The 12,379-nt window shown below is 35.9% G+C and overlaps 1 protein-coding gene across 3 annotated transcripts in view; it reads right to left on the minus strand.

Annotated features, from left to right (window-relative positions):
* LOC131427979 (zwei Ig domain protein zig-8-like) overlaps nucleotides 1-12,379 on the minus strand; it is a 530,197-nt gene that overhangs the window by 40,855 nt on the left and 476,963 nt on the right. For all 3 annotated transcript variants that reach the window (XM_058591597.1, XM_058591595.1, XM_058591596.1), the window contains exon 5: nucleotides 10,971-11,140. In XM_058591597.1, coding sequence (XP_058447580.1) covers nucleotides 10,971-11,140 — 170 coding nt within the window. The remainder of the gene's footprint in view (nucleotides 1-10,970; nucleotides 11,141-12,379) is intronic.

Consider the following 12,379-nt stretch of genomic DNA (forward strand, 5'->3'; position numbering starts at 1 on the left):
CAGATCCACAAGTTTATTACCAAACGCTTTGTAATCAATTCAATTATCGAACTAATAAACGAACGATAAGTTATTGGAAATTTGGTAAATATTTACCAAATCTTTCAAATAAGTACATTTTCTGTTACCGTTCAGCATTTTTTAATTTGGAGTGGTAAATACTTTTATACTATCAAGAATTCTACGAAATATGCGATAAGCTTCATTATTTCGACCGAAAATGATGACATTGACAACGCGGTTCGGTGAGAAGTTAGTACACGTGGTTGAGAGATAGAAGTGGGGTTTAATACTCGTTAATCGATTTTGATTGATTTTTAGTACTTTTTTGTAAAATAAACAATATTTGTGTATAGAACTAAAGAGCCGCAGCATCATATCCAAAGAGCCTTGGGCTAACCTGATGCCCGGCTTCCTGTTGCTGAATAGTTTATTTATTTATTTATTTATTTCGTCAAGCAAATGTAGACTACATATAAATTGTTTACAATGTTCACTTACGCATTATTTCTACGACAAAGCTGAGATTTGATTTGATTTTTAGACATAGTAAGGTCAAGATGTTCGCAGTATTGATTGTAATGGCGCATTATTCGATTGACTGGACTGTATTTTGCATAATTTGTTCTAGCTTGTTTTTCTAAAAATAATTTCCTGGAACGTAATTGACGGCTAGGTATATAAAAAATTAATTGCGATAATAATGGAGCTGATTGAATGCGTTGAGAAATAATGTCGCTGATAAAATAAAGCATTGCAAAGTCGCGGCGTTCTTTAAGTGTTTGTATATTGATGAGCATGCAGCGTGCTTCATATGATGGTAGAGGAAATGCTGTCCAGTTTAATTTACGAAGTGCATATAAAAGAAATTGTTTTTGAATAGATTCGATGCGTTCTTCGTGAATAATATTGTATGGATTCCATACTAGGCTGCAATATTCCAAAATAGGTCTGACATATGTAGTGTATAATAATTTAATTGTGTATGGGTCCTGAAAGTTATGACTGAAGCGTTTAATAAAGCCCAGCATGCTATTAGCTTTATTGATTATGGTATTGTAGTGTTCCACAAAAGTGAGCTTGGAGTCTAAGATTACGCCTAAATCTCTTACAATTTTACATTTTTCTACAAGTTGATTTCCTAGATGTATGTTTATAGGTATAGTTTCATTTTTCCTACTGAAAGTTATTGAGTTACACTTTTTTACATTGAGTTGGAGTAGACTTTTGCAGCACCAAATGTGGAATAGATTGATTTCGTTCTGGAATATTACAGCGTCGTTAATATTTTTAATTTCCATGAAGAGTTTCATGTCGTCTGCATATATAAGCACTTTCAGATTTTTGAGTATGAAGGAAATGTCGTTTATATGTAAAATGAAAAGGAGAGGCCCTAAGTGAGAACCCTGAGGTACGCCAGAAGTTACATTAATTGGTTCAGACAGAATGTTTTGGAAGCGGACTACCTGTACACGATTCGTTAAGTATGATTTGAGCCATTCCAGAAGAGTATGTTTTATGCCATATTTTTGTAGTTTGTGTAGAAGTAATGGTATGTCAATACGGTCGAAGGCTTTGCTAAAGTCAGTGTAAAGAGTTTCTACGTAGTTTCCGGCGTCCATTGCATTCAGAGTGAATGTCATAAATTCTAAGAGATTTGTTGTAGTTGAGCGTTATAACATTCTTAAGTTGATGAAAAAGTTTTTCATTTACAATTTTTTCAAATAATTTTGGAATGCATGAGATAATGGCTATTCCACGGTAGTTCCGAATGTTAGATTTTGCACCAGATTTAAATATTGGTACAAGAAAGGAAGATTTCCATGCTTTAGGAAAAGTACATTTATTAAGTGATAGGTTAAAAAGTAGTTGTAGTGGTAGTGTAAGTTCTTCAGCAAGATTTTTTTTAAATATTGGTGGTATACTGTCAGGTCCAGGCCCTTTTGAGGCGTCTAAGTTTTTCAGTGCTGTCGAAATGTCATGTTCTGATAGATAGTTTACAGAGATGGAGTTGGAAAATGCAGGTATGAAAGAGAAGTATTCACGGTCACGGTCAGTTTCTGAATAAGATGTATATACTTCTTGGAAAAAATTTGCAAAGTGATTGCAGATTTCTGTACTATTTTTCCCTACATGTTCGTCGAGGTGCATTTGAGATGGAAAATTGTTGCTTTTTAGTTTAGTTTTTGTGTAGTTAAAAAAGTTCTTAGGGCAAGTCTTTATTTCGTTTTCAATTTTGCGGTTGTATTCTTCGTGTGCTGTATTAATGGCTATTTTAAGTTGATTGCATAGATTTAAGTAATTTTGAAGATGAGCGTCACTTTTTTCTTGTTTGTAAGTTTTGTGTGCTTTTTGTTTCCCATTTTGCAAATGTTTTAGTTGTGAATTGAACCATACAGGTAATTTGCTGTTTAGATTTTTTCTTCTTCTTTTCTTAGGCAAAGTTTCGGCTAATATTTTGTTTATAATGTGATAAAATTTGTTTACTTCGACGTCGACATTTCCTTCTGTACTCAGTATGTTCCGCCAATTTATTATACTTAGTCTACACTTGACTACTTCAAAGTCAATTTTATTGTATTCCGGCACTTCCTCATATTCCAAGTCGTAGGGAAGGGATGCATTGTGTGTAAATAATGAATATTCAATTGCGGTGTGAAATGCTTCATTTTTCCATAATGGCAGGTTTGATGCATTCACACAAAAGTCTTCTGTGCAATTTGTGAAAAGAAGCTCTAAATATGCATTTTGTTGATTTTTTACGGAGTTTACTTGATGCAGGCCAAAATTAGAAATTTTGTCGAAAAAGTAATGCAATGTTGCGTTTTCTCCTACGACTGGAAGTAAGACTGATTCATTTTCAATGTCAGAAATGAAGTCCGCATTACGTTGATTGAAGTCGCCAAAAATATGAAGCTTTACTTCAGGTTCCATATTCGAAATAATTGTGTCTAAAGATTGAAAGAATAATTCAAAGGAGAATTTGTTCGCATTTTCGGGTGGGAAGTAGACAGAGCAGTAAATATGTTCTTCTCCCAATATTGAGACTTTGGCCCATACATGCTCAAATTCTTTATATTTAGGAGTAATAATTTCTTCAGAAGTAAGGCAAGAGTTTATGGTAATGAGGACTCCACCTCCAGATTTTTTCTGACAGAGAGATAAATTTCGGCCGTGCCGGAATACGTTAAAATTATTTCCAAAGACTTCTTCGCTTCTAACACTTTCATCCCAGCTGCTTTCAGTTCCAAGGATTACGTCGAAAGAGGAGGTTATTAAATTTTGACGAATTTCTTTCATTTTGGCCGGGCTTTTCATGCGGTTGAAATTTTGGCAATAGGCCAAAATTTCAGTCACATTTTGTCTATGAAGCGAAGAAGTTTTTGAGAATTCTGGAATACTTACATTACTAATTCCTGTTTCTATTCCTTCGTCAAAGGGCGTCGTTATTTCCGAAAATTCGGCCTTGTAAAATTGTGTTCGGCTTCCCAGATTAGTTGGAGTCGGCGGGTACGTTCACTTGTCAAAAATTTCCCATAAGAGTCCAGGTCGGCCAGCGCTTCCTTAGGTTTCATTCCATATTCCTGATGCACTTCGATGAAGATTCGTAGGAGGTGGTCAGGTGTTGTTGGAAGGCCTTCTGATGCTAATAGCATTTTTATACTAGTTGGTGTCATACCCTCGATGCATACTGTAGGTTGTTGATTTTTCATGTATGACAAATACAGACGGACGACGTGCATTATTTTCGGGTCACGAAGCCTTGCTTTTAAGAAGCGTTCGTCGCCATTTGCAGATTGTGAAGTAAGACGTACAATTGGAGGACGCATTGGATCAATTTCGAATTGGCTGTCTGTACTCATGTCCTGTGATATTGAAGATGTGTTCACATAGTTAGTGGATGGTGCAGCTTCGATGTCATTACTTCCTAAGACCGGAGTAGTGTTGTTTTGAATACTTCTTGTTCCTTTGTAAGGGTTGATTGTTTCACCTTTTCGAAAATTTATGAATTTTAAGGCAATATCTGCACCTGGATGCCCGGAGAATTGAACCCGTGCAGCTGCTAGTAAGTACTTGTCCAAGGGTAAGGTATGTTGTAATGACATATTATTGTTATTGTTGTGGCAGGTATTGTTACTATTAGTGTTCAAGTTGCTGTTGTAGTGCACATTATTGTCGTTGTTGTTGTTGCTGCTGCTGTTGTTGTTGCTGTTGTTGTTGTTGTTGTTGTTGTTGTTGTTGTTGTTGTTGTTGTTGTTGTTGTTGTTGTTGTTGTTGTTGTTGTTGTTGTTGTTGTTGTTGTTGTTGTTGTTGTTGTTGTTGTTGTTGTTGTTGTTGTTGTTGTTGTCGTGTTTGCTGTTGTTGGTGTAGTTGTTGTTTTTACTGCGTATACTGTAATTTGTATTATTTTGCTGTTTCCGCTTCCGATGTTTTCGTCTGAGGTTTGCTTTTTCTGCTTGTTTTTCTTGCAGTCGTCGAGTGCGCTGTTTTTTGTCATACTCGCTCCAGTCGCATTTCCATATTTTTTTGCTGCCGATGAAGCGCCAGCCTGACGTGACTTCCGAGTCAGCTTTTTCTTCCGGTGAAGGTTTAGCATACTGGGCACTGATTCCCATTTCTTCAGCAATACATGGATGAGCTTGAGGGACTTGCTCTTTCTTCATTATTGCTTCATTGCACAGTGCTTTGATGTCGTCCAAAAATTCTTTCGATGATAAGCTGCATGGTGGGTCGATACTTTTTATTTCATTAATATTTGTTTGCACGCCGTCAATTTTGTTTTCGAAAAAAGTAAACACTTTTTCAAGGTTTACTTCTGTCTTAGTGGACAGTTGCTTGTTGGCGGTTTTTATGTCAGCTAAAAAAGTTTCGTCGCGTTTATTCAAAAGTGATGAAATGCGATTTATGACTTTACTGGCCGCGTTGCATGTATTAATGTTTACATTTTTTATGTCCGTTTCTAGCTTCAGCAAAAGAGATTCCATGCTGTCGAGAGCGTCATGTGATACTTTCATGCTTTTTATTTGTGCGAATAAAGCATGGTTTGCTTCAATTTGGGCACGGACTGTTTGGTTCAATTCCTGCTGTTGATGAATAAGTTTTTTCATTTGCAGTTCTTCGGCAAATTCCTGCTGACAGTCAATACAGAGAGGTACCATGAAGGTCCGTAATAATTCTTCGTGGTTTCTCTGTGTTCCCACGCAGGCTGCATGAAATTTTCGATTGCACTTTCCGTGACACTTCCAGAGATAGCGATTGTCGTAGACAGTACAATTACTAATTCCGCACTTCTCCATGTTTACGCGACGGTATGTTAAAAAAAAATTACTATATAAAAAAGAGTGCCTACTTGCACGTTTGCGTCGAAATAAAAAAGTTTAAATAAAATTATAAAAATATATAGGGTAAGGGCTCCCTATTTCATCTCATTTGTAAGGACGTCGCCTTCAAACCTCGATTTAGCCACTAACATCACTATAACTATTTCATATTACTGCTTCATTCGCCTTGCTCCACATTGAGATTTGATTCACATTCCTTGGAAATTAAAATAATGTTCATAAAACAGCAAAAAACACTTATGAAATGTTCACTACTCTGCTCCTAATTTCATCTCAATGGATTTTTATTCATCCTATCGTTGATCCTTTATTCATCCTATAAATTAGCAATGACGACAGCAATCAAAACGAAATATTCCACTATTACACTCTCAGGTTCAAAATGTCAGAATTCTTCTTAAAAACGGCCTAATGCCAACTATGAGACAATATACGAAATTTTTAGAACCAGTTTGAAATCATTTCAGCGTTTAAAAATTTTTCAGTCGTTTCTGTTACCTTTCGCTTTAAATTTAAAATTTTACTGAAAAGTTAATTTCGTGAACTTTAAATAAAAACAAAACTGTGATTGTTACTATTTATTCATTAGCCCTTCTTAAAACAAAGTGTAGAGCCAGAGATGCCATTTATACAGATTTATATGTATTGTATAGATTTTTGCGTTCGCATACTGGTTTAAATCAAAGTACCGATTTTGTAAAGATTTCCTAAATTTAATACAGATTTGTACAGGTTCATAGAAAGAAAGAAGTAAAAAATTAGACTTTTCTCTCTAAGTATCTATTAGTATTTAATTGCAGTGATTCTTAAAAAGTTTATTAATCAACGGACGAATCACATGTTAAAGTGGAAATCTTTTATGTAGATAATTGATTATGAACACTGACAAACATTTATATTAAAATTTGGAACCAATTTGAACTATTTGAAGCCAGATACTTTCATAGAATATGTATTACGTTGCATAGAAAGTCTATATCTGGTCTATCTGTTTTCACTAATAAAATTATGTTAACAGATTTTATTAGTGAAAACAGATTTAACATCATTTTATTAGTGAAAACAGAGTAGACCAGATATAGAGTTTCTATGCAACGTAATACATATTTTCTATGAAAATCTGGCATCTGGCATCTCTGTGCACAGCCGATGAAACACACACACTTCACAGCGTTAAGTTGACGTATAGCGGAATGAAACCAGTGCTACTAGATTTTCCACAATGGTTATTTCATTAGTATTTAACATGCTCTGCCTGGTAATATTCGAAGCCAAAACAGTTTTATTGAAATAATAATATCAATAATATAATTAAACTAATGTCACGGATACCAAAAACATACTTTTTGATGAGATTTTGAAGAAGAAAAACAATTTTTGTTTTGTAACATTATGAGATAACTTGGCAACTTTGCGAAACCAAATGAGATGAAAACAAAGCGCAATGAAGTGAGCTAAGTGAAAAACTTTCATCTCATATTTTTAAAGACTTTTATTGTTTGTCGGGTAGTTTTTGAAGAATTAAATCGTTAATTGAACAAGTAGCAAAAGAACATTACTAATTATGAAGTCATACTGCATTCAATGGTAGTGTAATAGTGCGAAAAAGTGATCATGTTTTGAGACGAATCGATTAGTAGATAATCAGAAACATGACGAACTGTAAATCTTGAGACGAAAATGTGTCCTAAATTGAAAAGTGAGTTTATTTTAAATGAAAAAAACGATAACCGAAGAACTTAAAACCATTTCTTTCAATAGGAAAGTGTGACAAGAGCTTTTATAATCATTTTAAAACATTTCACAGTTTGGTTCAGGTAGGTTTTAAAATATTATACATGTTCAAAGTAATGAGGTGAAGGGATGAGATGGAAATAGGAGCTCAGATGAAATAGGGAGCCGTTACCCTATATATATATATATATATATATATATATATATATATATATATATATATACGCGCGCGATATACTGCGACACGAGTCCCGTGAACACGTCCGTTCGGTTGGACGGATGGACAAAGAAAATTGATTGATTTTTAGTACTTTTTTGTAAAATAAACAATATAGAACTAAAGAGCCGCAGCATCATATCCAAAGAGCCTTGGGCTAACCTGATGCCCGGCTTCCTGTTGCTGAAATAGTGGTCATATACTCAAAAATGGAACTCACTCACTTTTCGTAGAGGTCGCTTGACCGATATTCACAAATTTAGGTTCAAATAAAAAGGCCAAAACTCCTGAGCTTCTGAACTTTGCGTGGATGCAAGTGTTTAAAATTTCATTTTTGCCATTTCTAAAATATAAGTATTTAAAATTTAAACCGTCGTTCAAAGTACGATGGCCGAATCATATAAAATCTTATAAAATTGACTAAAATCAATACAGTTTATAAGTCATATTAACAGATGGTCATTAGAACCTACTTCATTTGCACCGGTTGCAGAAGTACCTGCAATAGCAAAACTGTTTCATTTTGTTGGTTGTTGGTTGTACTAATTGATGCGCAATCATTTTTTTTTGCTTTCTCTCAAGAAGCAATAAAAATTATTTCGAAGAATACCACATACGAGTATATGAGAATGTGAGAGTATGAGTGATACGAGAAAGCCAACAATACACCACTAGGTGGATTAAAACAGGTTTTTTATGACTACACCGAAACCTCCATTTACGAACTAAACGGGGGTTCGTAAATGGAGGTAGTTCGTAAAAAAAATTTACGTTATTTGGGATTTGGTTAGTAAAAAAAGTTTTTTGTAATGAATGTGGAAACCCCCAATCACATGGCCATTTTCGGAACGGATGTGATAAGTGGGTGCAAGAAAATGATGTTTGGGGTCGGTTCAAAATCCAAGATGGCGACTTCTGGTTTATCGATATTTCTTAAACATCCTTACAATGTGGGTATTTTTGGAACGGGACTGATGAGTAGTTGACGGAAAACGATGTTTGAAGTAGTTCGGAAATCCAATATGGCGACTTCCGGTTTGTCGATATTCCTTAAAAACCCTTACAATGTGGGTATTTTCGAAACGGAATTGATAAGTAGATGACGGAAAACGATGTTTGAAGTAGTTCGGAAATCAAAGATGGCGTCTTCCGGTTTATGGATATTCCTTAAAAACCCTTACAATGTTAGTATTTTCGGAACGGGATTGATGAGTAGATGACGGAAAACGATGTTTGAAGTGGTTAGTTACGGTTTTAAATTTCGACATTCTAAAAATTAATATTGAGTCGAAAAGGTTCCTTTATCAGGAAGAAGAAATTGCCATACTGAAGAGGTGTACATTGTTTCATCCGATTCGGAGAAAGTCGATCCTGCCAGTTTATCTGCTATTTATTTCTGGAATTGCTCAAAAATGTTAGAAATTCAGTGTCATGTGGTTGTCTAACTGACTCTTACCACTTGAGCCAAATAATATCCCTTTTTCTTAATGGCTTACAAAATGTTCAATCATATTCCGACGGCCAGTTGACATAAGAATTTGACAAGTTTAAATAAAAACGAATGTGTCGTGATGAGAGTAACAGTATTTTTTTTCGACTTTATCACGTACACCAAAACAACTGAAATTATAAGTGTTACACTGAAAATAAAAAAAAATGAGAACACGGTCATTGATTTGAAACTAAATTTTAATGTGGTTGCTTCCAAATATTAGATTGTGACTTCCAGTTGTTCAATAAAATATTGAAAGCATACAATATAACTATAACAATATAAAATTATTATAGCTGTTCAGATGTCTACTTGTTATGGTCATTTCGAAAATATAGTACAATATTCAAACAATAATGATTAGCAGGAAACACCTTTGTCAGAAGCATAGCTTTTTTTTAAACGATATATAATCATATCGTAATGATCGTCAAAGAATACCGATACAACTGAACTCACCATTTTGATTTTTGAAGCGCTTTCAAACGGTATATACTCATCAAACCCGTCCCGAAAATACCCATATTGTAAATGTTTTTAAGCAATATCAGAAAACCGGAAGATGCCATCTTGGATTTCCGAACCTACTCAATCTACTCATCAATCCCGTTCCGAAAATACCCATATTGTAGTAATTTCCATGGAGTCGGAAATTGTTTTCATTGGATGCAAAAACCTCTTTTTTTTGTTTCGTAAAAAAAGTTTACGTTATTTGGGATTTGGTTCGTAAAAAGAGTTACGTAAAAAGAGGTAACGAAAAAAAAGTGTTCGTAAACGGAGGTGTGGGTGTATCTGGTTTCTACACATTAGAAAAAAATTGATCACAAAACCAACCCTCTTGGGGAAAACCACGTGTACTCACTTCTCACATTGGTGCTGGAACGTTTTGATTTGTGTTTGGATGAAATAAACAAGTTTTTGGTTGTCATAGAATCTGTGGCAGACAACTTCTGCACACCAGTTTCAGAAACAGTCAAATTTGTCTTTACAGTCATCAACTGTTTGTCTGTCGACTATGTTCACACTGTGATTACATTGTCACAGATAATCTGCACACTTTGACTGCATACAGATGGACAGTAAAGCTGATTTTGACTGCTTGCAGACAACTGCGAACCGATTACACTATGATACAGTCAAACTGCACAAATTTGTGCAGATAAACTGGCTAATGTAATCGTACCTTAAGTGATTTTTACAACCGACGAAAAACACTTGAAACACAAATCATAGAAACGTAATCTGCAAGCAGGAGCATAAAAATCCTGTTTAGATTTTCTGGGACACCCTATCAGCACTTCGTGGCACTGCACGTCGTTCATCCGAGAGATTAACTACACCTCTCTGACGATGGGGATTTCAAAGAAGGGTCAGAAAGGATTTTATGTACCGCCCAACCTACTGCGTGACCATGTTTAATAAATACACTCATAACCACAACTACGTGCTGACTGGTAGATAGTACAGTTTTTTCTGCGCATCCTCTCACTAGAAGTTGGAATAAGTTTCTACATAAGTTGTTGGAATATATTAAATATCATCGAATGTAGTTTTCCACCTCCGATTATATCAGTGATAAGTGTTCTGCAACGAGTGACACTTCCACGCACACACACGAAATAAAATTGGCGGAATGTTTGCCTGTCACTTCAAAATATTGGAATTGCATACCATACGGGGTTGGAAATTTATTCCTCTCGCAAGTGCAAAGTTTAGTTTTATTTCCAACCAAGCAAGCCATCAAATTCCGTTGCGGGCTTATCCGGGTATCATCTAAACTGAATTTAAATAGTTGACGATCCGATGCAAAACAGAAAACTTTTATCAAACGTGCCAGTCATGCTTGCCCCGTCGTAGCATGATAGTAGCTGAACGGAATTTTAAATTTACCTTCGCCTTCGCTCATGAACACCATCAACTCCAGTTCACCCCTCCCTCGTAAATCTTATCATCCTTTTAGCTTCTAGTCATCAGATCAGGCAACGGAAAGCGGTTGTTTGAGAAAAGTTTTCCATTCCTCTTCCTGACAGCAACGCCAACCGAAGTTGGCTCAAGCTCAAAATAATATTTGATTGGATACTATTTATTAAAGCTTTTTCAAGCCGGCGGTCTGGCCGTTTTTTTGGATGTTCCGCCGAACCGAAAAGATGTTGAATATGGTTGTAAATTCTTCTCGATGGCTTACCGTTCGATTTCCCAGATTTTTCACTTTGCAGATCAGCAGTACGGTTTTGCCCACCAGCCCGGTGATGTTGGATGGAATCGATGCCGTATCGAAATATGGCCCAGTTCCCGGCGTTGGCCACTCCTGCAGGAAGTCGGTGCGAAATTTGCGCGAGGATCCCACCAGTTCGCCTGAAATGAACAAGAACGACAGAAAACCGTTCGTTTAGAATATGTAGAATATGTGTTTGTTAGGTTGAAAAATTTCGATTAAGGTTTTGATTTAGAAACATGAACAGAGTTTGGTAGCCCATCGTTAAAATTTCACCAGTTTTAAGTAAACGTTTTCGATGACCAGTTTGTTTTTGTATGCATATCAAAAAGCTCCAACCCAGAAGGGGGCTAAACTGAACGTTTTCCAAGAATCACAACATGAACTCCCTCAATTTTTCAAGTGCCTTTGTTATTGCAGCGGTCATTCAGGTCGGTCCGTTGCTTGGTCAGAATGGTACAGAGAGTTTCCGTCCATATTGACATTTTCATACGGTTGCTCGTTTTGTTACTGAGCTTCGGTCCCAGGCTCCTCAGTTGACCTGGTTAACCCGAATAATCATTGAAAACAAAGCACACACAACCCACTCTCACAATTAGGTTTCGACGGGATTTAAATTAATCCCCAGTGCACCCGACATGGAAAAAGGTTTGAAAATATCATCATATTTTCAAGCATTTCTCAGTAACTGTTTCAATGACTCGACTGGTGGAAGCAGGCTGCCACATGCGCTGAAAATCGATGCGTGGAAGCGTGTTTGGATGCTGTTTTACATATCGAAGATATGTGGCCCTTCCCGGGATACCGACGCTGTTCGGTGTGTTCAGTGGGTAGAATCTTGCCGTCACGCACCAAAGTAACTTGTTTAAATTTATTTAATATGATAAAATAGAAATTTGTTAACGAAACTGAACGTATGCGAGAGAGTGAGCGAAAAGAGAAAGTTTTTGGAATAATCTTTTTTAACGGTTGAGTAAAACCGACATGCTGACAAGTACCAGCAATTGCCTTCCTGAACGAGTTTTCCGCGAAATATGTGTATGTGTGAGTGAATATGAGTTGAAGGTAATTTATTATTAAGTATATCCTAACAAGGTTTGGACCGTGCTTTAAAATTCTGGTTAGAGAATTTTAGGAACCGAATCGTTCTTTGATTGCGGATTTTCCATCGCTTACGACTATAACTTCTAGATTCAAAGTTTAGTGAAAGTTATTTCAAATCTTTGTCTAGAATTCTAGATTCGATATCTTTTTATTGACGATTAGATACCACTTACTTGCCGAAAATGGACAGTATTTTGAATAACTTCTGAATTGAAATTTCCCTCCAAGTTCGTTGGCTAAACACTTCCGATTGTTAACGATGGTTGTATAAAATA

Source organism: Malaya genurostris, chromosome 2 (assembly GCF_030247185.1).
Source record: "Malaya genurostris strain Urasoe2022 chromosome 2, Malgen_1.1, whole genome shotgun sequence".
NCBI lineage: Eukaryota > Metazoa > Arthropoda > Insecta > Diptera > Culicidae > Malaya > Malaya genurostris.